The sequence below is a fragment of the Rhincodon typus genome, chromosome 22, assembly GCF_021869965.1.
Source record: "Rhincodon typus isolate 14 chromosome 22, sRhiTyp1.1, whole genome shotgun sequence".
Classification (NCBI taxonomy): domain Eukaryota; kingdom Metazoa; phylum Chordata; class Chondrichthyes; order Orectolobiformes; family Rhincodontidae; genus Rhincodon; species Rhincodon typus.
Genome location: NC_063353.1, coordinates 35,757,199 through 35,783,733, shown reverse-complemented (window position 1 = coordinate 35,783,733; position 26,535 = coordinate 35,757,199). Strand labels below are relative to the sequence as shown.

General features: G+C 39.2%; 2 protein-coding genes across 6 annotated transcripts in view; one reads left to right on the top strand and one right to left on the bottom strand.

Moving 5' to 3' along the window:
- The window catches only part of klhdc10 (kelch domain containing 10), a 29,978-nt gene extending 10,145 nt beyond the window's left edge, over positions 1 to 19,833 (top strand). For 2 of the 5 annotated variants that reach the window (XM_048610213.1, XM_020516507.2), the window contains exons 2-10: positions 2,572 to 2,664; positions 5,884 to 6,105; positions 7,204 to 7,358; positions 10,463 to 10,611; positions 11,762 to 11,846; positions 12,642 to 12,708; positions 14,533 to 14,580; positions 16,240 to 16,379; positions 17,241 to 19,833. In XM_048610213.1, the coding sequence (XP_048466170.1) occupies positions 2,572 to 2,664; positions 5,884 to 6,105; positions 7,204 to 7,358; positions 10,463 to 10,611; positions 11,762 to 11,846; positions 12,642 to 12,708; positions 14,533 to 14,580; positions 16,240 to 16,379; positions 17,241 to 17,450 (1,169 nt within the window). In that variant the 3' untranslated portion in view covers positions 17,451 to 19,833. Of the gene's footprint in view, positions 1 to 2,571; positions 2,665 to 5,883; positions 6,106 to 7,203; positions 7,359 to 10,462; positions 10,612 to 11,761; positions 11,847 to 12,641; positions 12,709 to 14,532; positions 14,581 to 16,239; positions 16,380 to 17,231 lie in introns of all 5 variants that reach the window. The other 3 variants (XM_048610214.1, XM_048610215.1, XM_020516508.2) reach the window with 3 other exon arrangements.
- Positions 19,834 to 24,654: 4,821 nt separating this feature from the next.
- The window catches only part of cax1 (cation/H+ exchanger protein 1), a 48,436-nt gene continuing 46,555 nt past the window's right edge, over positions 24,655 to 26,535 (bottom strand). Inside the window, exon 19 of the mRNA XM_048610073.1 lies at positions 24,655 to 25,326. Coding sequence (XP_048466030.1) covers positions 25,253 to 25,326 — 74 coding nt within the window. The 3' untranslated portion in view covers positions 24,655 to 25,252. The remainder of the gene's footprint in view (positions 25,327 to 26,535) is intronic.

The following is a 26,535-nucleotide window of genomic DNA, read 5'->3' as shown; positions in this document are numbered from 1 at the left end:
CTGAAGGGTCTAGGCCTGAAACGTCAGCCTTCCTGCTCCTCTGATGCTGCTTGGCCTGTTGTGTTCATCCAGCTCTACACCTTGTTATCTCAGATTCTCCAGCATTTGGAGTTCCTACTATCTCCTCAGCCTCACCTGTATTTGCAACACAGTGAAATTAAAATATTCATTAACCCTTAAAGTTACCCTGTGTGTCCTAACCTGGTTTCTTGGATAACCAATACAAGAGACCAACTTTATAGCTTAACCAAAATAATTAGCAATTTGTTAATGTTTAGCAGAGCAAAATTTTAAGCAGCAGGTAATCTTAATTAATGTCTATGATATAAACCCAGCCTTTTTGATTCTAGCCCCCTGTCTCATAAAGACAGACACAGTTAAGAGATAAAACAAAAGGAAAATGAGATGTAACTGGCCAGTTTTCTTAAGCTGTTTCCACAATGGGATTGTATCTTGCTTTGTTTCTGAAGACATTGGTCAATGCAATAATCCTGTAGGCTCCGAGGGAATATCTATTTAATTCTTATTGGAAGGTTGGATAATAGAATCTCAGTTATAAGTTGATGGGAGAATGACTAGGGAGTAATCAAAACTCTGTTGTAGCTTTGACAGCCACAATCCTTCTGATAAGACACAGTTCATACCTAGTTTGAAGTTTTGGTTTCTGTTTTTTCCAACACTTGCTTTGTTAGACAGGCAGCTGTTAACATTCAAACACCTGCTATCTATTTGAGAATAATGCCTGTCTAGAGTTGAAATGTTTATTGAGTACTTGGAACAAAATTCAACCTACAATTATTTTCCAGGCCTAAGCTCATTTAGCAAACTTCAGTTTGTTCTCTTTTCTTAAAAAAAAAAAAGTAAGCTGCTGCTCACAGTGCAAAAAGTCACCTTCAACTCTTGGCTCATACCAAAAATGATTTTAAAAAAACTCAAGTGAGCTATTTAGCACCAGTCAGTGCATCATGGTTAGTCTTCATCTCAGTTAGGAAAACGTTTAGTTTCCTGATCACTGTTCAGTGACTTGCACTTGAAGCACATGAATGTAAAATTGTGCATAGCTTCAGTGGGCACTGTAGTTGGTTCAACACTTGGTGGCTTGGCATACACCTGGAAAGTACCACTTGCTACTGTACTTGGTATAGCAAGCATTGATGAAATTGGAAGAGAATGAAAAGGAGGGGGGGGATGGGGGGAGGAAAGGTAATATTAACTTTTTTTTTTGTCCTAAAGGAAAAGGGCTTTGTCTGTGCTGAAAGACCAGTGCTTATTTTGGGGCTTGCAGGTACTTAAAAGATCAATGTTACCACTTTGGTTAGTGGCAAAAGCAGTACTCCCCACTAACCTTGAAGAAAACTGTCCACATTGATCTAGTCTAATGTTTTCAATTCCAATAGATCCTGTTTTTGCTGGAGCCTTGTTTGCCAATGCATTATCAATGTTTTGAGTATTTGTAAGCAGCGTTCTACTGTTTCTGCAATGCTTTCAAAAATGCATGTATGTAAAATGAATTTTAAAAAGGATTAGTGAAAGATTACAAAGCTCATGTGAATTTCATTATGTCAATTAGAATCTATGTAAATGATAAGAGCGTTTGTGGAACAGTGGTAGCATCCATACCTCTGAGCCAGGAGGCCCAGATTGAAGTCCCATCTGCTCCAGAGGTGTCATAATGTCTTTGTTCAGATATTTTCTAACCAACCCATTCAATGAACAAATGTATTGATGGATTTCTTAGTGAATCAATGTTTCTTGTTTTGAGATGGTATAACCGGATACTGCCTGAATTTATGCCTAGTGATTTAACAACAGTCCTCATTTTCTTTCATTTTTGTTTCAGTTGACCAACAGCAAGTATCCTATCAGGTTGTATAAACAGAACATTTCAGCAGTGCAGAAAAAAATCTCTTCAGGCCACACTCCTAACGTTGTGGTCTGTGTGTATTTTTTTTCAATTTTTTTTTTTTTCAATTTCCAACAGCAGTGATTTGTCCTGATTGTCTTAATTTCGTGTAACAGATCATAGATTCCTGCAGTTCAAAAAGAGGCCATTTAGTCCATTATACTTGTGGAACCTCTTCGGACAGGCTATCCATATAGTCCACCCACTCTTGCTCTTGACTTAACCTTGCAATTTTTTCCCCATGAAACATTTATCCAAATATATTTCAAATTATTGAATCTGCTTCTATAATCCTTTTTAAGTAGTACATTCCAGATTGCAACAGCTTACTGCCTAAGTTTTATTCCCTCATATCTCCTATGGTTCTTTGGTCAATCACTAAACCTGTGTTCTGTGGTTACTGCTGCTACCAACATTGGAAATAGTTTATCTTTATTTGCTGTATAAAAATGTGTGTAGACTGACAGAAAGGAACAGTGTGGTATGTTTATTTTTTGCTTTTGGACAGGAGTAAAGTCCATTTTAAATTTAAAATGGGGGTTCTTCGCCCCCTTCATGGCTGAAGAAAAGTATAGCCCAAGGTTCCTCTCTTTTCTTTGTGTGATTTGACCCCATTTTGTTTGAGTTGCTGTTCATGACTGACTCATTGCTGGTAATTGTGGTGACAGGCTCTAAGAAGAAGGTCAGATGGTTTCCCGTTAGGAGACTCTTCGCCCAACCCTGCCCCAGTCTCAGGATCCCTTACAGGTTTTTAAAGACAGGTGGGTGGACTGACAGATCTCGGTGTGTAGTTTCTGAGACTTTATCTTCTGTCAATCCACTTTTTCTTCCTCTTCCTTTTTATACTTCTCTCTTGCTCCTGACAGGTTTTGCAACACTTTTTCACCCATAAGTAAAAGCCCTGCATAATGGATTTAAGTGCAAGTGAAAGTCCTTTGATTTTGCTTCATGATGAGATCCAACCCTGCTCCCCTCTAAGCAACGTTGCCAGTCAGCACTCCATAAATTTATCAATGCTTGCCATTACCATCTAGACAGTGCTTTCTAGAACTTTGATAAAGGTTTTGGAGTAATTGACCCTATAATGGTGTAGTAACAAAACTGAATTGTAGTTGGAAACAGTCTGGTAATTGATAATGGAACCTTTTTGCTGCTACCTGAAAGAGTACAATTTCCAGTCCAAGGTTGCTGGGTTTTTTTTTCTTTGAGGGTGCTGCACTGTCTAAGATTGATGACATCTAAATTACAACCACTTTGTTGCCCTATGAGTCTGTAACCAACAGTAGTCATTTATAATCAGCCCTGAAAAAACACAAGTTCTCATCTTTCACTTAAAATCTCTCGTTGAAAAATTGCTGTTTGGAGGGGAAAAATAAAGTCATTAAATCCAAAATGTTCATGTCACAACTCCACCAGCTTCTACAGTCTTCTTCGTTCTCCAGAAACTCATCTCATTGACCCGTGGGTCATTTTATAAGCTACTTCAAGACTCATTCTTTCAGGCTGTTTTCACAACTTTTATATTACCTGACTTCTCTTTTTGCTCCTTGCTTCCTTGACTTTAAACACGTTGTCTAGTGATTTGAATGTTTCAACTCTTTTGATAATCTGAGGATTTGCTGGAGTGAACTTATCGATGCCTGTTGTTTGGGAAAGATGTGTGGTTAAAGAGCAAAGCTTCTGTAGTGAAACTAGTTGGACTTATGTTGATACTTAATGGGAAACTCGGCATTAATTATGTGTACCAGACCAAATGAGCATCTTTGCTTCTGATGGTAAGGATTCCCTCAATCCCTAAGTGTTTTTAGCCAGCTGAGCAGTACAAACCAGGATAGCCCAATTTTCATTCACTGGTAATTGATGATCTCAGTCAGGGTGGCATCAGGAGCATGAAATCAGCTTCTAAGTCCCCACATTAGCATTTAGTGTTCCATCTTTTAGTCCCCATGCAGTCTTTCCCTACTATGTGTTTGCATTGTGTAGATATTGGTTGAGGATATGATCCATTATGGTACCTCGACAGATAAATGGTCACCTGGATAAAGTACCTCTTAAAGAGCCATTCTCAATCCCAGAGTTCATAATTTCTGGGTAGGATGGAGAGAACAAACATTGAGAAAAGATGGTGGAAGTGAAATGTAAAGTGAAGGTAGAGCTCTTGATTGGGAAAAGCTGGTGTTGTTCTTCTTGGAGAAGAGAAATTGGACAGGAGACTTGATAATCCTTGAGGGGTTTGGGTAGAGTAGATAGAGAGAAACTAATCCTATTGGTTAAAAGGTTAAGTATAAGAGGACACCGATTCAAAGTGATTTTCAAAAGAACCGGAGGTAATATGAAGAAAACCTTCATGCGCATCTAGTTGTTAGGATCTGGAATACACTTCCTGAGTGCAGCAGAGGTGGATTTGATCATTGTCTTTAAAAGAGAATTGGATAATGATCTGAGAGATTTGCAGGGTTTTGAGGAAAAGACTGCACAATGGGGCTAGGTGAGTTGCTTTTGCAGAGACCCAGTGCACACATGACAGGCTGAATAGCCTCCCTCTGTGCTGTAACTATTCCCACCAGTGAAGAAAGTTGTAGCTAATCACAGTATGCCTAGCACTGTTCCAGCTCAGATTAATCTATCAGCCAGATTAACGGGTAAAATGTTATCAAGTCAGGAAGTCCTGAACAAAAATAGGAAACCTTCAGCTGGTTAGGAAGCATTAACCTTTTGAAGAGATCAACCTTAAAGTTTCAGACTTTTACACCCCTGCATGAGATTTAGTTCACATCAGTTTGTTCAACTTCTCCTCAGTCCTTTTTATATACCCTGTTACGATCTAGTTTTAAAACCTCTGTGGCATACTATGTCCATTCTTCCTGGCTTTTCCTGCACTTTTTTCTAACTTACTTTATGACAATTGATCAATGTACAAAATAGTTAACTGGAAATGAGAGGTGGTACATGCAAACCTAAGGGTGCACATACTGTCCTCCGGTCGATAAGCAAAGTCCAAAGTTATATTTGGTTCCTTCATAATAAGTTACAATTATGCTTTGTGATCATTAGATGCTTTTCTGTTGCTGTTCATATTTGCTTGCTATTGGCATAAACAGTATTGTTGTTACTGTATGGTAATGAGTAAAGGGTTACATAATACTATCTTGCTCTATAGGTCACTGATCTGTCTGTTTTTTTAAAGCTGGGGATCCCAGGGTTATCCCTGTAATTGCAACAGTCCCAAGCTAGGAGGTTGCATTTTGTAAGACATTCCCTAGGGGTGAATTGATTTACATAGTCTAGCATATGCACCCACAACTTGCATCTCTACTTTTAGTGAAAATTGTAGTCAACTGCTGCAATAAAATGAGCCACTTCTGATTGAACAGAAGTCATTCAAAATAAAGGTAAAAGTTTTCATCAACGTCACTTGCAGGTACTGATTTGAGGGTTTTCACTTGCCTTAACGTCTGACTACCCATTTCAAATATGTCAAATGGGTCAATGCCACTGAAATTTCCCAGCTGTTGGTCCAACCAATCCACCTCCTATCCTTCAACATCTAATTCTAACAATATAATCCTAACCTTCCATCATATGTTTGTCCACATTTCCTTAAACATCATTCACTTCAATTACTTGCTCTAGGACCAAGTTTCATGTTCTTGCCACACTCTCTGCATAAAGAGGTTTCTTCAGATCCCTATTTAATTTTTTGGTGACTCATCTATGTAGATGACCTCTAGTTTTTTTTCTTCCTTTCACAAGTGGAAACCACTTACTGACTATCAGAAGCTTTGTGATTTTTTTTTTTAATATCTGACTCCCCTCAGCCTTTTCTTCAAGAGAACAGAGATCTAGCCTGTTTATCCTTTCCTGATTCCTGCATTTCTGATATCATACTTAGAAATAATTTTTTATCCTCTCATGCTTCTGTTTTTTTTTTGTAACATGGTAATTGCAGCTGGCTAATCTTCCTCCACTTTCCTTTCCAGGCTTCACTTCTCCACCTGCTCGAAGTGGACATCGTTGTGTTGCTGATAATTCAAGCCTTTATGTGTTTGGAGGTTATAACCCTGACTACGAGGAGTCAGGAGGACCGGGTAATGAAGACTATCCACTTTTCCGTGAACTCTGGCGATACCATTTTGCTTCTGGCACTTGGCAGCAAGTGGGTACAGAGGGGTTCATGCCCAGGGAACTTGCATCTATGTCAGGTATATGTTACGCCACTTCTCATTGCTTTTTCCATTACTACAAATAAAGTTTTTTCTTTGCTACCATCGTCACTCAAGAGTTTCTGTGGCGTATGATGGTCAGAAGAGTGAAACGTTTTGGGTTCCATCTGTTGGAGCTACTTTGGAGCTTGGCATCTGTTTGAAAAAGTGTGTTGGGTTTATAATATCCCTGTCCCTGCACTCGGTATGTTGATACTTCATTGTCCATCAGTTTCACACATCTGGAATGTAGGAACCAACTGTTTAAAATAGCCTTAACTCTACCTCCTTCCCTCACCCCTTGCTCTGCAAACACAGGCTCTCCTGGGAACTATACAGAGGGTGACTAAGCCCTATGTTCTGAAGACAAGGCAGTCTTTACTTTCTGTCCCATTTAGTTTGAAGTTTTAGTATCTTAGGAATTGCATGACCAATTTAAGTAAAAAGCTGGCCTTTTTTTTTTAAACAATATTCCCTCCTCATCATGTTTTGTTTTTCTGCTAGGGTTTGGAGCTAAATAAATCAGCATTATATCAAAACTGCACAATTATTGTGTAATGTGTGCAAACGGCAGAATTGGAGACAAATACAGAACTATTGAGAGAAATCATGAACAAGAGAATTGGTTGGTCGGCGGATGGAGTGGAAGAGTTATATACCACTGTGAATGGTGGTTTTTGTAGTGAGATGCCATTTTTTAACAAGCATATAGAGAATGTTGGATACAAGGCCAAGGGAAATTGTATTTGCACACAAGCCAACACTTTTTTTTTCCTGTCTGGTGTATTGGGACAAAAGTTTACAGTGGCACATATGCAAGAGACTGAGATAGAACCCGGACACTTGGTATAACTGGGTTATCAAAATTGCATGGTACACGCAAGTCTCCTTTCCCTAGAAGATAATTACTTTTGTGATAGTCTAGTTTCAAGTGTAGGTCGTGCTGACAACACTCTGCAATTGTAACATTTCTTACTGTTGCAAATTAATAGAATCTTTTGTTCTGTGAAGTTGTGTACAGTTTTATTTGTGGCTTCAATGTTGCAATTTAGTGCAGCAATGCTGATCAAACAAAAAATCTTTCCTTTTTCCTTTCAGTTGTTTTACATGGTAATAACTTGCTGGTATTTGGAGGCACTGGTGTGCCTTTCGGTGAGAGCAGTGGGAATGATGTCCATGTGTGCAACATTAATTATAAGCGATGGGCACTACTCAACTGTCGAGGGAAGAAACCCAACCGCATATATGGGCAGGTCAGTGAGACTCTGGCTCTCTGAATCAATGGGGGGGACAACTCAGCATGAAACAGTGATACTTTTTTGCTTCTTCCCTTCATTGACCCTTCAACCCTATCGCAGCACCCCCAAAAGCCCACGCATTCTCTCTCTCTCTCTATGTTTTTCCACACCCCCCCCCCCCCCCCCCCAACTTCATGGCTAATGACATCCCAAAGAAGAGGCATAACATTGAGTGTTTTCCCCTTTTTCCTCTGTCGATTTTTCCCTAACTTTTTTTCCTTATCTGAAGATATTAGTTCATTGCTAGAATCTGGGATGGATGGATGGATATCAGCCCTGGTATCTCTTGGCAATTTGTCAGCTGCACCCAATACTTTTCTCACCCAATATTGATTACACTGCCAAAATTCCACTGGAATTTCAGAGTAATTTGGGATATCTGGTCAGCATGGACGAGTTGGACTGGAGTCTGTTTTGGTGCTGTACAGCTCTATGACTCTATACCAGTAGAACTTGAATTGCAGCCTAATTGAGATTAGTTATCTTTCTTCCCAAATTGGGAATCAAACATCACACCAACCTGGTCTGGATGGTTCAGCTGCTTTGTTAGGCTCTGGGTTGGTTCCTTATGAAGCAGCCTATATGCTCTTGCCCACAAAGTTCAGTGTAACTACAAGTCTAGATAGTGAGGTGATTTGACAGTAAAAAGCACTGCTTGGGATCCCTCTCCTGTCCACATAAGCATTTTCCAGCAAGTGACCTGCCTGTAACACTAAGATCCATTACTGTGCCCTATTTGAGTTCCAGAATATGTGTCAGACCAAGGATGAAACTTTATTATCTTGAAACATGTGATGCAGTATGATGATTCTGCTTTAAACAGTTTCTGTGTTGTCAGCATTTTAAAAATGATTCTTTTAACTAATGGTAGAGTTAGTTATTTCAATGAAAGTATTTCCAGCTGGACCTGAACCAGATTCCACTTTGCCAGGGAGCTGGAGTGCAGGAAAACTGTACTTGGACCAAACAAGTGATTTGAATCAAAATCAGTGAGTGGTGAGCTGAATGTTTGTTTGTTTTTATCATCACTGCTTATAAGACAGAGGCAAAATCCTTTGAGTTTGTTTTCAATTGTTTGTTTCTTTTTCTCTGTGCTGTCATGCTTGCCAGCCTGCCCTTCGCATCCATTCCCTCAGTTCCATATTGCTGTGTATTTTCTATATTTTCTTAAAAGTTCTTCAATAACATAATTTCTATCCATGTTTCCTAAATGTTTTTGTTCCATTAGGGCTATGTACTTTTTTTTTTAAAGTTACTTTAACTTTCAATTTTGGATATTGGTTTTGTTGCCCTTCAGTTATAAATGCTCTATATATTACTCAATCTTGGTTTGAGTCTGACAATGGTTTGGCACAGTGAAATATATCTTGACAGTGATGAGGCAGTTGGAAGCATGATTTGTTCTTGCTTTCCTACGTTACAACTACTTGTAACATTTCTGAAGAAGGGTCCAGACCCAAAACATCAGCTTTCCTGCTCTCTGATGTTGCCTGGCCTGCTGTGTTCATCCAGCTCTACACCTTGTTATTACAACGACTTGTGTTCTGCACAGCAGAGCTCAGGTCTTGCCCTTCTGTTCTCATTACAGTATTACAACATTACAGTAGCACCTGTATTTAAGAATTGGCTCACTTGTTAACACACAGCTAGCTCCACTCCAGTTAGACTGGCAAAACATGACTTTAAAGTTTGCAAACTTCCACACATTCCTTTGCTGCTGCTTCAAGCCCCAATTTCCAGTTTGAAACCATATCACAGTAATTGGGAAGGATCTACAATCTGCCTTAATTTCTTTTAGTTATAAAGGATGGCAGAAGTGGGTAAAGTTGATCAAGATTCATGCATCCACCTTCTATCTTGGAACCTTGCTGAAAGTTGGCGTTTCTGGGTAGCGGTGAAAACTGGCTCAAGTGTTGACTGCAAAACCTATCTAACAAAATCAGCTAATGTTTCAGTCGGAGGTCCAAAAGGTGGTAATTGACTGAGGCAGGATATCACAGGATGGATACTTCAAGGAGAAGTCAAAACATGAAACTTAGGTAGTTTCAACAGCAATGCAGTAATCAAAAATTTCACCAATGCAAGCTTCCATATTGCATTGCTGTAGAACCTGTTACTGGTGGGAAGGCATAATTGTACATGGACCTACATACATAGTCACCTCACTGTGTGTGGACATTTTTTTAGGATTTTGTAACGGAAATCTTAAAATAAAGATGGAATGAATGACATTCAAATAAACGTTGAACTTTTGTGCCCCTGTCCAAGTATTCACCCACTCTTCAATCCTGCTTCAATTGAACCTGAACCGAATCTCCAATTCCAACTCCCACTAATATCTGATCTCACAACTATACCTGTTATTGTACATCAGTGCTGTAAAATGTAGGCCGTTTGCATACAATATTTGAGCGGTTTTCACCTGCTGGAAATACCATTTCTAATTGTAGCAGTTTGCTGAGGAGGGAGTAACTCTTGCTTTTATTAAGCAAAGGGGAGGCTTGCCACTTTTTGTCAAGTGTTGTCCAAACTTTGGTTATACGAGACATTTTCCTAACTGTTTCTAGAAAACCACACAATTGAGACATTGTGTATTACAGAATCTGAAAAGAAATGAAGTACAGTTAGTCAACAGATTAAATTAGTGTTCATAATTGTTAACAAGTTGTGCCCTAGAAGCATGTTGAAACTAACAAATCAATCTAACTCATGCATTATATAATGCTCTGTGTCGATACCCATGGAATCTTGGGGGGCCCATATCTAAAACTTAACAGCATTCACATTTTTCTTCAGTCAGTAAGACCTCTTGGTGTGCTGAATTTGGGGTTATCCACTAGTGGAGGCAATATTGCTAAAAAAACAAAATGGCCCTCTCAACCTCCAGTCTTATGCAATTCAAACAGCATAGACTGGGGAATACAAAATAGTGATGTAACCTTGGACTGCAAAGTCAGCACTCAAAACCACATGTCAGACATGAGCTGCACTTTGGACAATGTATTCCCATCTTTTGTCTTAGCTCTTCATCAGTGTATCTTTGCTTTTGACCATTCCAGGCGATGGTGATCATAAATGGATACCTTTACATATTTGGTGGGACGACTGGTTATGTTTACAACACAGATTTGCACCGATTAGATCTTACAGCTCGGGAGTGGATACAACTAAAACCAAATAACCCTCCTAGTGATTTACCTGAAGAAAGGTGAGCCACAGCTGATAATGGGGCAGCTCTTTATCAAATAATATCAGCGGGCTTCTCATTGTGTTGGCTGTGACTTCAGATTCTTTGCAGCTTTTGAATGCAACAAATTTTTTTGCCTAATTGTTAGTTTTTATTAAAAAGGGCAGTCTGGTTTGGACAGTGTTAACAACTGTATCCATCGAGATTAAAGCACACAGCAAGAAGGGTTGTGCCTTAATCCTTACCTGTGTTGAATTGCATATACCATCCCAGCAGACTTTGAATTCTTTGAGCTCTGTGTTTTGAGAGTGTACAATGGGTTTTTACACGTTGATGGAAGAGGAGAAGTGAGAAATGACAATGACATACATTTGCAGTGAAGTATTCTTCCAGCACTCCATTAGGATGGTCTCTAAAGTGGAATAACCCATTCACTGGGACACATTCTACAATAGAACATACCTCTTGCTGGGATGACTAGTGGCTTCTAGGTCAAGATACAAGGGTACATGGGCCACATAGAACTGTGAACCTAAGGATGATTGAAACCACTCTCAATGAGGCTATAAATCAAAAATAATTGATTTTATTAATACAAAAAAGCTAATGGGTATAAGTGTCTGCTAAATTAGCTTAATAAAGTTGTGCTGAGAGACATGACCTATGGACTCTGTCTACATTTTGAGAAGTTGAGGAAATTCTGAGAGCAAAGGGCAGAATTGGAGAGAAATGGGCAGGAATGAAGGATCTGAAGAAGTGGTGGCCAGTGCTAAAGCTAAGGAAGTGGTAGAAAAGGAGAAGCTCTATCAGAGGAGAACTTGGTGTATATGGAAACACAAGTGAGGTGGAGAAACAGGAGGACATCTAAGATGGGTGTGTATGGAGGCCTTTACTTCAAATTTCCTGGCAATTCTCATTGGTGGGTATGGAGAATCATTTTGATCTAGAGAATTCCTAAGTACCAGACTTAGTGAAGATTCTGGGGGGGATGATTTTTGAGCTGCGGCAGGAGGCCAGTTGGAGTAGCATTGGAGCCTGCATTCAGGTTCTTGTGTTTGAAAACCGCTGTAATGGATCTGTTGGACTTGACTGCACAACTTCAAGGAACAATGGGTGGTCTGGGTTTGAAGAACAGCTGAGTAAGAATGTTTGAGGCTACTTGTGTTTTCAGGTACCGACATGAAATCGCTCATGATGGGCAAAGGATATACATATTAGGAGGAGGAACATCATGGACAACGTATCCACTGGATAAGGTAGGGAGAGATCACTTGATCCTGAAACACATAGGAGGTTATAATAGATTTATACGGTGTTACGTCAAGACATTGTAGATGAAATAAAAAGGATTCTTAGAGGGTGTCAGATGGACTCTATCCAGTGTCAAACTTCACAAGAGTGATGTCAGGCTGGGTGTGGGGGCTAATGATGCAGAAGGGAACACACTCTGTTATTACCAGGCTGGAAGGAGGGGATAAGTGGAAAATTCCATTCATCAGGTTCAAGGTGGACTGCTGGGGGTGGGTGTGTCTCTAGAATGAACTGCTACATAGGAAGCAATATTGATCCAACTGATGACCTATGTGTGTAGCATTGTGGATATAGGGTTTAACTTTAAGGACATTAGAATTACATTTCTAAAATGTTCTATAAACATGTAAAATATTTTAAGTTGTAAGAATGAACAATGCAATTGCATCATGAATGAATTAAATTGAGCTTGGAAAAGAATGTACAGAAGTGAACAAAATCATCCCAAATATAAATAAAGGTAATCCAGTCCATAGGATAATTTAAACTAATAACTAACTTTGATTAATTTCATCCCTTACTTTTTTTTGTTAAAGTAAGTAACTTTGGATATTACATGAGTTCAAAGCTTTGTTAGATGCTTTGCTGGGACATTGTGGGGACAAGTCAGTAGGTTGAATGGCTTTCTCTTGAGGTTCAAAACGTTAAGCCTATTTCACAGTATGATGTTCTATAACCTTAATTTTCATGTTCTTTTTCCATTTACAAAGATGTAAATTCAAGACTTGTTTCATTTTCAGATACATGCATATAACCTGGAGACTAATACGTGGGAGGAAATGCAAACAAAACCACAGGATAGAACAGGTAAGTTGAGAATATGTTGCTTTGCTAAATATTTCCTAAAATGTATCCAAGAGGATCATTGAACCCTCTGCATTTCAAAGAGATTTTCGAAAGTCTATTGCCAGATTTTTTTTTCCTAATATCCTTATCCTCCTGTTTCCATCCTTTTTTTTTCTGCTCCTTTCTGAACTCTAATCAATCCCTCTATGATTTGAGATAGTAAGAACTGCCAGTGCTGGAGTCAGAGATAACCGTGTGGAGCTGGAGGAACACAGCAGGCTGGGCAGCATCAGGAGCAGGAAAGTTGACGTTTCTGGTTGGGACCCTTCTTCAGACCCGAAACATCAACTTTCCTGCTCCTCTGATGCTGCCTGGCCTGCTGTGTTCATCCAGCACCTTGATTTGATTGTTGTTCTAACAAATGCTGGGCACCATCAGCCATCTCATCAGTGATAGCTCTCGTACGTGAACTTGCAAACTGCTGAACCTAAGAAGACTTAAAATAGAATGATTACAGCATGGCGGGAGGGCATTAGGCCCATCAAGCATCGCCTGTTCTGAGGAAGAGCAATTTAGCTCATTCTACTCACCCGTCTGTTCCCTGTGTAACTGCAAATTTTCTCTCTTCAGCTGTCTATCCAATTTATCTTTGAAAATCATGATTTGAATCTGTATTTATTACCCTTTCAGACTGTGGAACCTAGAATATAACCATTTGTTGCTTTTCTAAAACAAAATCTCATGTAGCTTTTTTTTTGCCAATGACTTTAAATCTGGTTGCTGGTCTCTCTATTAATGGCAACAGTTTCTCTCTATCCTTTGTCTAAACCTGTCAGGATTTTGAACACCTCTATCAAATCTCCGCTGAACCTTCTGTGGTCTAAAGAGGACAAACTTTGTTTCCAGTCATACAGAGAAACATTCTCCAAATTTTTTTGTTCCTTTTTTAGAAAGCTTTCACATCCTTCCTGAGATACAGTACTCAGGATTGTGAGTACTCTGTCCAGTTCTTGTTGCCCTGTTATAGGAAGGAAATTATTAAGCTGGAGAGAGTTCAGAAGAGATTTCCTGGCATGTTATCAGGAATGGAGGGTTTGAGTTATGGGGAGAGGTTGGATACGATGGGACTTTTTTCACTGGAGCATAGGAGGTTGAAGGGTGACTTTATAGAAGTTTGCAAATCAGACATGTATGGATAAGGTGAATGGCAGGTGTCTTTTCCCTGGGGTGGTGGAGTTCAAAACTAGGTGGCATATTTTAAAGGTGAGAGTAGAGAGGTTTTAAAAATGACATGAGGGGCAACTCGATTATACAGAGCAGCCTGTGTGGAATGAACTTCCAGAGGAAGTGGTGGATGTGGGTACAGTTACAATGTTTAAAAGACATTTCGATAAGTACATGAATATGAAATGTTTGAAGGGATATGGGCCAAGCACATGCAGGTGGGACAACTTAGTTTGGGATTATGGTTGGCATGGACTAGTTGGACCGAAGGGTCTGTTTCCACGCTGTATGACTCTGACTCACCCTCACCACACATTCCAGTTGCTACTTCCCACTTTTTCAACAGTGTGAAAACTATCACTTTTCCATGCTGTCGGTTCTAAAGAAGTCATATTTGATTTGAAATGTTAACTCGCTCTACAGATGCTGCCAGACTGGTCTCTAACACTTTGTTAATGAAAACGATCTCTAGCATCCACAGTACTTTGCTTTTATTTATTGTTAGAAATAATATGTCTTTTCCATTCATGAGTTCAATAAACACTTATTTCTTACCCAGTCATCCTCACAGTTTGGATCTTTCTGTAATCATATTTTTAATGGGTTTGTGTTTTCTTGTAGGTTTTCCTGCAGCCAGAAGGTGTCATAGCTGTGTACAAATTGGGCATGGTAAGAAAATATTATTGCAACAATGTTTAGCTTGACATCAGAACTGTATATAGCTCAGTTCTAAATCTTGTACCTGACATTGTGTCCTGTATTGCATATCTATTTATTTTTTAAAAAAAATTTCTCCTCTACAGGGAAACCCTGATGTTCAGGTGTTTTTCCTTTGTACAGATTTAAGTCTAAAAATGAAAAATAAAGTAATCCAACTTTGAGCAATGTCATCACCATTCAGATTTTTACTGTACCACCAGAAGATTTTTTTTTTATAAATGGGTCACCTAAATCTTTTTGTTTCTTTGAATTAAACGTTTTATTGCTCTTTCCTTCTGTCTCATGACTCAGGATAGTATTGTCACCTCTGAGTCAGTGGGTAACTTCTGAACACTTGAACGTGGAAATCTAGGTTTGAGAATAAAAGTCCATTGCACTGCCTGAGGTGCCATCTTTGCAATGAGTTATTAAACCAAGACCCATGTCCATGGTGGATTTAAATTGTCATGGAACAAAAGAGCAGCTTTTTAGGCCTACTTTGCTATTCCAGATATTCTGTGTCTCACTGCCATATTAGTGTACTGTCCAAATGCTCCGCAATGTCATCTTGATGTTCACTATTTGAAGAAAATCAGAGGAATTTCCTAGATTATGTAGCCGTAGCCAGTGTTCATCCCTCAGTAAATATCACTAAAATTGATGACCTGGTCATTGTCATACTGCTGTTTGTGGGAACTTGCTTGCACAGGTTAGCTGTCATGTCTTCTACATTACACGAGCATTGAATTAAATCTCATCCTGAGATTGTGGAAGTCATCCAGTAAGGGATAAACAAATTTTTAGTCATTCAAACTTCCATTTCATAACTATCCACTTCATCCCTCTCCCTGGGAACAATTGGAGATTAAGCCACTTTGTCTGCAACTTTGGTGTCACACTTGACTTCAAATTGAACTTAGTCTTATGAGACAAATGAGATTCTGCCTGTTTCCACTTCTAACATTGTCCAATCATCCCTGTCTCAGCTCATCACTTGTTGGAACACTCCTTTTTGCCTTTGTAACCTCTAGACTTGACTATTCCAACTCAATCTTTACACTTCTCTCACGTTCTGCCTTTCCTAGATTTGAAGTCAACCACATCTCTTTTTTGTTTGTTGTTTAACTCTTGCCCAGTTCTCACCCCAATCACTTCAATGCTTGCTGACTTACTTTAGCTACTGGTCAAATAAGGTCTGGATTATAAAATTTACATCCTTGTTTTTAAATCTCCCCATGGCCTTTCCATGCCTACTGCCTTCAGATATTCCCATGTCTCAATTTCTGGACCTTTGGAAAATTTGTAAATCGAGCATCCAGTGAACTAAACTGCATCCTGAAATGTAATCACTACCATTTGTGACACTGTCTTCAGTTGCCTGGTCCACAAACTCTGAAATAGCCTTCATACACCTCTTTGCAATCCCTCCATTCTTTAAGCCACTCCTTAAACATACCTCTATGACCAAACATTTGGTCACATCCTAATATCTCCTCATGGCTCAGTCTCGTACTTTATTTAGTGATGCTCCTGTGAAGTGCCTCAATGGACTTTAGTATATTGAAAGCGCAGATACACATTGATGTATGTTTGCTGAAAATGACAATAAATTGTATTATTTTTTGGCAGATGTGTATGTGTGTGGTGGATATAACGGTGAGATAATACTTGGGGACCTCTGGAAGCTCAATTTACAGACTTTGCAATGGACAAAGTTGCCTGCGGAAATGCCAGAGCCTGCTTACTTCCACTGTGCAGCTGTAACCCCAGTGAGTAGCTCAGAATAATGTTTTTCCATGCTTGTTTATTTGTAAACTACAATTAGCCACTGCTGAACCCAAGTCGTTGGCCAGGCATAGCAGATGTTCACAGAAGATTGAGAATCTTTTCCATTTGAATTTATGAATAATTGAGCTTCATTAGTCATGGCCCAGGCTTTGTGCAAGGAAAATACAAGAGAATGCTCTGCTCTGTTTTTCAACCTAATACCTCTTTGTTACTGCTTCTCACTTTGGCCACCTACCTATAGAGAGCAGAAAGCAGTGATGGTGAGATTCATTCATTTCTGACCAGATTTTTAATTTGATGCTTGGGACTGTGTTACCTTGGTATCAATCCTGTCTGTTCTACTTTCCTAAATTAAAAGGCATTTACCAGAATTCAGTATATTTCCCCTCAGAACATTTAGATCCACTTGGACAATTTTCTTCTGTGCAGTTGCATAAATGTCAGCAACCACCAGCCTTGCACTCACATCTAGGTCATTTTTTTAAAAAAAATTATAAATAACAATAGTCCCAAGACTAATCCCTGCAGTGTATCATTAGGTCAGCGAAGAAACGTACTCTCATTCCTTAGAAATCTATGGTTTCTTTATTCTCTTTCTTCCCAAATAATGTCAGATATTCTATAAAATAATTCCAAAATGCCTGTCTCCACTGGTCTATTTCAAGCACCATTGCTGCTAATCTGGTTCAACTACAGTATTGCCAAGTGCAAAATGTTCTCTCCCAACACAACACAGGTACTGAATGATAACTGCACTGAAATGCTAGATTTGGCAATGCACAATTGTTCTGCACAAGCTGAAGGTCCTTACTAACTGTGCATTGTGTATGTATGTTTTACAGGCTGGCTGCATGTATGTACATGGTGGAGTAGTCAACATCCATGAGAACAAACGGACTGATTCACTCTACAAAATCTGGCTGGTGGTGCCCAGCCTCTTTGAACTTTGTTGGGAGAGGCTGCTGAAGAGTCTCCCACACTTAACACAGTTCTCCACTACACAGCTACTCAATCTTGGACTCACACAAGGACTGGTGGAGAGATTGAAGTGACTGCCAGAGTGAAGGAGGTAGAAAGAGAGAGACACAGACAGATAAACAGACATGGATTCTGCAACATGGATGATGGGCAGTGTTGGAGGAAGCTGCTGGGAAGAATACTCCCCAAGGCCTTATCTGCCATAAGTGTTCGATGTCTTGGTTACTTTGTTGTTTTTTTTTTTTTGAAAAGACCTCCTGTTCCTTGCTTGCATTGTGTCATGGACTGACCCCCTCACCCACCACCACCTCACAAAGGCAAGTGGAGCCCACTTTGATTTTTTTTTTAAAAACTTGTGCCCTCAGTGGGCTTGCCCTGACACTGGAGTAGTTCCAGTTGAGATACAGATCAGCCTGTCTCTGTAAAGGGCTGTTTCCAGACTGTGTCTCATTAGCTCGTAACACCCTCATGTCTTAACAGTTTTTTGGTCAGTTTTTAAAGTCCCAAGTTAATTCAATATTAAAAAGGTAGTTTCTTTTCCCCCTCCCACAAGCCAATTTCCATGAATCGTAGGTTTTGGCAAGACTGATGATCTCATGGGAAACGGCTGCCTCTTTTTCCTTAAAATCTTTCCTTTTTCAAATTTCTGACAGACTTGCAGTGCATATCCAGTATTTTCTGTTTCAGTTTCAGATCTGAAACATTTTTTTCCTTTTTTGTTTTGGTTGTTGTCTGCTTTGCCTCACCATCCCATTTAAATCTTTGTTGTATCAAGAGCCAAAAACAAGTGATTGCCTTAAGATACTGTTTTAATCACTGAGTACTTTTCACACATGCAGTGAGTCCATCCTGATCGTGTTTGTCTTTTGAGCCATGCTGATTTGGATTCAATTTACTGTTGTGTATTTTTTTTATAAAGCTATAATTGTTCATATGTTCATAAAAGGAAAAGAACACTTCATGTTGCATTCAACTTACTGCCTTGGCTTGTGGAGCCCTCCACCCACGGCTCTAGCTAACCCGTCAGTAATTATAATGGGGCTTTGGTTAGTGTCAGCAGGTCAGTTGAACAGGTAATCTGTAGCCATTGCTGTAGGTGTTCCAAACATTGTTATGGGCAAAGATTTTTGTGGCTTTTTAGACAGTGAACATGCCAGCATGAGCAATAAAGTTACTTTCCACCCAAGCTCACTTTCCCCTTACTGATTCTTAATCTGACTACAAGAGGGGAGACTCTCATTGACATTTTATTCTCTTTATGGCAGCTGCAAAGAAGAACTCCAGTTGTGATATGTTGACAACCTGAAAAAAACCCTGGCAGTTTCTGGGGTTCCCTTTCCCAACTATGTTAGTGTTTGCAAATGTTACTGCTTCCCCCCCCCCCCCCAAAAATAAAGGTTAGGGAATAGATATTTAACCAATGGTTCACTACTCGTAGAGGAATTTGGAGTTGTGATTGTAGGGTTGAGGTTTGGGTACAGAAACCTGATCCTGATCCTATTCCTTTAGAACCCAAAGCCGAGAATGTAGGGAATAGAGCTTGTGACCCTCTCTACACCACTACCCCTGCATCCTACTCAAGCCACCTCATCCTCTATCCAGCTCAGGTAAATTGTCCTGTCTCCCTTTCTCAATTCCCATTGTAGCCTTTGCTCACTTTTTGTGAGGCAGTGTCATCTCTCTCCTCTCCCCGAGTGTGTGTAATTATCAACCCCATTGTGCCAAGACTCAAATTGAAATTATCAACTTATTTTGTTTTGGAAATCTGCTCATTCACTTTCAATTTAACCAGGCTGTTCCTGTCTTTCAGCAATTTACTCTGGCTAAGCCCTCAGCAATCAAGTTCAACTCTTGAAACCACTTCACTTAAATCAATTTGCCAAGTGGCAATAGTAGTAGCAATGTATAGCATAGCAATTATGTTTTGAGAGCAACTGGGTTACTGAAGTTTGCAGCTTATAAATCAATTTGCAGCTGTCAATGAAAATTATATTTAATACAGTAGGGTACATATTACACAGCTGACCATCTCATTAGTTGCCATGATGGAAGTTGAATGGGCTTGCACAGTGCTGGTTCCTAATGTATGCCAAAACTGTTTTAATAAGCCTGTAGTTTTCTAGGTGACTGGTGATTAGGATTTAAACTGGTTCTTGTTTTGCTTTTGTAAAAGAAATATAGTCACTTTTCAACAGAGGCCTATCTTTTTTTAATTGAATCTTCAGAATTGTAAACTCTTGTTAAAAAGAGTTAAGCTGATGATTTGCAAAAGTAAGGCTTTACTCAAGACACCCATTGTAAAAAATGATGGGCTGAAAGGAAAAGTTGGTCAGTCCTTTTCTTTATTTTTTAACCCCATGTCCTGGTTTGACTTTTAAATCACTGCAAGATTTTCTTTCTCCCTGCATCTTTTGTAAAATTGTTAATAAAAGCATGGATGAATCTGTTGAATTTTCATCAAGATGTTTATGACCAATTTCAAAGTGCTTAGTATCTACAATCCAGCTCCTAGCATCTATAATGGACTGGTTGTGTGGTATTACGCCTAGTTAAACATTTTAGCAGTGTAGGCAGGAGCAGGAATGCCACTCAATACCTCCCAGCTATGGTGAAGGTAAGCATTATCCATTTCTACTTGCGTGTTGTATGCCTGAATATGACACTGATTTATACACCAGAATTGGATCAGAAAGATGAAGTGAGTCAGCAGACAATGCATTTTATTTTGAGGCTTTGTGTTAATAGCTGTTTTGATTAAAGCCTGGAGTCTTATGTACAGTTTCCTTTGGGGAATGGATGGGAGTGCACCTTAAATAACAAGTTAAGCAGAAGACCAGTCTTTTCCTTCTGCCCTGTCTGAAGAAACCAGCTCATTAACTTGTTCCCAGGTTGATACATATTCAGTTAATGGTAAGTGAGCTATCTTTAATCAGCACCCCACTACTGGGGTAGCAAGTGCTCCCTTTAGAACAGTTATCAAAGGAAGTAATTTCCTAAACTAATCACAACCCAGCTTTGGTGACAAATGTAACTAAGTTTCCATTAATACTAATTGTATATATTGAACAAATTGAGTTCTAAGTCATCTTTCAAATCGGTGTCTGCATATAAGCACTCTAGGCTACTGCTTTCTCAATAAGCAAGCTAGTTCTGACTATTAGTTAGGTAACAAAGGAGACAGGTATCATTTTCTGGGCCAAAAGATTGCTGAGGTCAGGGGTAGGTTAGTGTTTATGTTGTAAAGTTTGAAACAGAATATCTTTCCCCAATACTAATCAAAAACAAGCATAGATGATGTTCTAACATGTTCAAATTGCTGCTACTCCCATACCCTTGAACCAGCAACTTAGATAGAAGGGAAGGTGCAGCAATGGAGAGTTTGAGGCAATATGTAACCTAGGTGGATAAGGGCAAAAGTCACAACACCAAGTCCAACACTTGCACCTTCACATTAGGACTTGAAGCAACATGACATAGCAATCACAGGGAACACTAGCAAGGAGTCAATATTGAAACCATTTTTAAATTGTAGGTCAGATGAGCACTTCTGTGCAATGAATTTCCATTACGTCTTGATGTTGTTCAACTGTGGGAGGAGTTTAGCAAGGGCTCAAAAAGCAGACATGACTAATCCAGTGAAGGTGGCTTAAGCCATTTCAAAAATGAATGTATGGAAATTTTTGAAAAAAGGATGTCCATAAGACTCAGTTAAGATAAGTAATAGTCATTCCTATCTTACTTTTGTACTATAATATTCACAATTTAAATTTTACTTCACTATTAACAGCAGGCCCTGCTTTCAAAAAAAAAAACCAGCTTTTTCCAAGTCCTAGTTTGCTTAAAAATCAGGGCCTGACCCAGCACAAGTGGTGATATTGCACAGTTAAAAAGTAAAATAGCTTTGCAGTTGTATCATTTTCACTGGGTAGGGATACAAAAACACTTATCACCACACTAGAAACAGCAACTGTGCTATATAAGAAAGTTACCTCAACAGCCTGGGTTGGGAAAGAAGACAGGTGCTCACATCAATTGTTAAACTTTAAGTAGGCTTCTGAAGCCAAAATTTATTGCCAAAATACTTTAGGTTCACTTAGATAGTAGGAACTGCCGCTGCTGGAGATTCTGAGATAACACGGTGGTGTAGAGCTGGATGAATACAGCAGGCCAAGCATCATCAGAGGAGCAGGAAAGCTGGTGTTTTGGGTCAAGACCCTTCTTCAGAGGTTCACTTAGGTTCTGTTTCATGCTGAGTGACTTCAGTCCAACCTCATCCATCCTGACCAGGTTTCCCAAACTAAACTAGCCCCATTTGCCAACCTTTCCTATTCATATACCTGTCCAAATATCTTTTAAAATGTTGTAACTGGACCTGCATCTACCACTTCATTCTATATACGAATCATCTTGTGTGAAGTTGCCCCTTATGGAGTTTTTAAAAAGTCTTTCACTTTAAAATTATGCCTTGTAGCTTTGAACTCCCCTAAAAGAGGAAAGACCTTCACTATTCACCTTATCCATACCCCTCCTGAAGGACCTTGGAGGTTTACAAAATCCTCAACCTCCTACACTCCAGGGGGGGAAAAAAGTGTCCCAGCCTCCCCTTATATCTCCAACACTCCAGTACAAGTAACATCCTTGTAAATCTGTTCTCCGCACCAATTCCCAATTAGCTAAGATCCCTCCCAGAGCAGGGGCACCAGACCCAAAAGTGGCCTCACTAATGTCCTGTACTTCCAGAGCAGTAGGAGATGCAGGGTATGATATTCATCGTAGCTTTCCTCGTTTTCTACCTCAAAAATGTAGAGATGTATGCAATAAGAACCATTTAAATTATTCAGGCTTTAGTACATTTTTGATGTTTCCTGAATAGCCAATGACTATAGGCATCAATATGCAACATGAAGTTGAGATTTTTATTAAATTTGAATTGTTAGGATATGGCAGTATAGGGTATTAGAGATTCATAACTCAGACATCTACCAATGGTCATCTTTCTATCCAGCCTACACCCATATCCACTAACTGGTAATCATCCTCATTTAAATCAAAAAGCATGTCAGATGGGGGATTAAAATCAAGCAGCTCCCTTTATTTTTTCCCATGAGTGTTTAAAAAGGAAGGTAAGAAGTTGGGTGAAGAAGCAATTAGTGAATTATCAGACAGAAGAAGTTGGCCAACTTAATGCAGACTTAAACAGGATAACTACAACCCTCAAAACTCTGCATTCCCATCTTTTACAGCCCATTATTGACTTAAAGGACTGTGCTAATGAAAAAAAGTAGACCACCTACTTGTGCCTCCTTTTTTAAAAAAGGACTACTACTTTGAAATTCAATTAGAAATAAAAGAGCATCAACATCCAAACTGGAGATAATGTGGCCTGTTTAATTCAACAAGCACCTAATGAAGGAGATTAGAACACATTAGTTGGAGTGTTGGACCATGGAGGTTTTTTTTTTTTTTTTTTTTCAATTAATTAACTCCAAAACCAGATGTATTGAAAATGAGTTCAACAACCTTTAAGTATTCAGACTGATATTTTTATCTCCTCATGTGGCAAATCTTTTGATTATACACCACCAATCAAATTTCTTGTAATAGTGGTCAATTGGGCATTAGGATTAATACAGCAGTATCTACTGCTGCCAGGAGATTGAGGAGACTACATTTAAAAAAATTACAAGATGCAAAAGTAATTGGCAGAAAAAGAACTAGTGGCTCTCCTCGCTTATCTCCTGGAGTTGCATTGCCTTGTGCATTACCACATGGACTCTCCACTTTTGCCTCCATGTCAATTGGGAACAATTAACCTGGAAAATTCCTCAACTCCTTCATAACAAACTAACCAGGAAATCATAAACCTTGATTGATAGTACAAGTTCATCAATCTTGTCCAAAGCTGATTGTCACATTAATTTCTTCAGGAGAGTTGAATTTTTTTGTTGTTCACAGTCCAGCCTATTCCAGAAGTTCCACGAGTACCTGAGAAACCACTTAGTTATATCCTTTCATAAAAAAGGAACTTGAAAGAATTACCCATGCTTCTATCCAATTAGAAAATGGATAATTCTTAAACATCTGTTAATGATCGAGATCTTTAAACCAGTGGAGGCTGCTTTTCTAAAATTAGAGATCCAACAATAACTGGTGTTTTCTTGAAATTTTTTTTTCAATCCTTTCTAGAGAGCTATCACATATCATGATAGAGGTCAAATATGACAGTATTTTAACTGAAGCTTCACTAAGCACTTGCATGAGGATAAACCACTTCGTGTTACAATAATTTTCCCAGTGATTATACATAGAAAAATGATACATTAAATCATGACCAAACACAAACTAAAGATATTCATTGCAATCTTTTAGTCCAGTTTCTTGTTAAAAAAAAAAGTTAAACATGACAACCTTCCAACAGATCTATTTACGAATTGAACATCAGCTGTAACTTCAACAATCATCTTGGGTCCAAACGCATATGCAAACTTAGAGATCATTTCTCCTCAATACCTTCATCCAGAGATCACTACTGAAAATAGTGATTTTTCATAGACGTCCAATCTCTCAGCAGATTTTAAAATGTTGACTTCAAAGCACATGGGCACTCAGCCAATTCAACATACTAGATTATCATGAGTTCCAAGAACACAAAAATGTTTTCCACCATTCAATGCAAAATAAAGGCATATTTTGGGCCTCAACTCTTGTTTCTTAAGGATAAAAAAATTAGCTTAGGATGTCTATTCCCCAGAGAGTCAACATTTCCCAACCCCAGTTGCCCTGGAGAAGACAGTGGTACACTGTCTCACTGTAGTCATGTCAGAGCACCCACAGAGCCCACATTTTCCCATTCATTCTACATAGGTCTCAATTTCCAGAGACCAACATCTGTCTAATCTTTGGAATGTATTCAATAAGGGAATATTCCCAATGATTGTAATCAAATCCTTATCTGGAAACTACATTGGGTAGAGAGGGGGAGGGGGAAGAGGAAGAGGAAGAGGAAGAGGAAGAGGAAGAGGAAGAGGAAGAGGAAGAAGAGGAAGAGGAAGAGAAAAACCTCAAAAAAGGAATGGTGCAAATCTGCTAACTACATGGCCAGATCTGCAATAGTATTGGATAACATTAAAAAGCAGGATGCTTGGCAAATTATTCCAGGCTCTTGTCCACACCAACCCAAGGACAGTGTAAACTATTAACAGTCTTGTTACAGGACTTAACAGATACCAAGACAGCCAAGCTTTTGGAAATTCTTTAGCACTGAGGTCAAGCTGCAGGTTTTAAATGGAGATACAAATTTTATTTTAAACATTTTCACTTTATAAATACATTTGTCTTTAGTGTGCTTCCAACACCATACACCTAGTAAGCTAGTATAGCACTAAAGTCACAGCTTCAAGTATTTTTAAACCAGAGTCTGTGGTACAAGTTCAGTCCTTCCAAAACAAACCATATTTAGATCAGAAATGAGCTACAGCTGTTAATAGAATCACAAACCGTAATCTTCAGAAAAGGAAATCGTTCTTGGAATATGCAAGTCAGCAATGATTCAAAAAGGGAGGATTGGCTTACAGAATCTCTTCCAAAAGAGATTTCTTCCAACAAACTCTTCTATCCTCCCAAGACGCAGAACGGTGGAAACAAGGGGACAGACTGGAGAAATGTTGGGTCCATGGTAGGAGAACTCAACAACAGTAAGACAGTGGATCTTGAAATTATGTTGTGTCTGTAAGTCAGCCACCAAAACACCAGCATTGAAGAGCTAACTCACAAAACAGCAACAGCTCCCACTCCTGGAAGAGTCCGAAGGCTTATTGGCTGCAATAGCAATCCTATGAGTTGCTCAAACTTATGGGAAGAGTTCAGGGATTCCATTTCAGCACCCACTTGGAGATGGAGCAAAGAAGTACATGGACATAATGATGAGGTAGACTACCACCAACGCTGTGCCTGTGGAGACAAATCAATATCAAGATTAAAAAGGATAATAAATTCCCAACTCTAGGCAAAGGAGAAGTTGCTGCAGAATGGAAGGTTATCTGCACTCAACACCTTCAGTAAGTATGAAACAACCGCGAGACTAGGCAAACTAGTTGGAGGTTGAATGGTCAGTTTGTGCGCTGGAAATGCTATGCAAACTTGGTTTGGTTTCAGCATTGCTGAGGAACTCCTGCCTAAAAAAAAGAGCAAGTCCTACCTCAGATTTCACATGAATTAAGTATATCAATTGGATATGGATTGAAAGAGAGGCACTAGCATGGCAGTAGTGTCACTAGACAATTATTTCAGAACACCAGGCTATCATTCTGGGCATGTTGATTTAAATCTCACCATGGCAGATGCTGAAATTTAAACTGAATAAAAAAGCTGGTCTGATGGAGTGTATGTAACCCAAATCAAAGATTGTCACACAGACATTGTCCTTTAGGGAAGGAAATCTGCTATCCTTATCTGGTCTGGCCTACATGCGACTTCAGACCCATCACAATGTAGTCGACTCTTAACCCCTCACAGGGGTTAGGAATGGGAGATAAATACTGACTCAGCCAGTGACACCCACGTACCATTAAGATAAAAAATCCAGTTTAATTTTAGCTTAGTTTAAAAAAAGTGCAATGATTCAAACTTGGGAGCCCACAGATGGAGGGCAAAAAAAGGGTTCAACTCAACATTTTCAATTCCACAAACTTCCAGTTAGGCAAGTATTGTCAAATAGGGTGCAGGTTGAATAGCTTTGGCCCAAGTGTAGAACACCCAAAGTACAAGTGACATTTCTTTAGTTGTTCTATAGCCTCTGGTCAAACTTTGTGATGTGGAACTGTGTTCATTAGGAACTAGATCAACATAATCTGCAAGGCCTTTATCCAATAACTTCAGGGCCAGGCAATGACTTAAAAAACAAGGGTGTCTATGCATTAAATACTGCTGGTGTTCAAGTCACATTCTACTGTGGATTGCAGGATGTCAAGTTAAACTTCAACAACAAAAAGTTGTTCAGGACAGGCAACTGTAGTTCAAGCCTAGTTATTAATCTTTAGAGACAACCGAAAGCTGAAACCATTTATTAGGAGTGCTAGCCCCACCTCTTAGGAGACACAGACACCTTTTCAGTTGAGCTAGGGCTTAAAATCTGCTCTCCAGTCGGTGCAAGAGATCCAC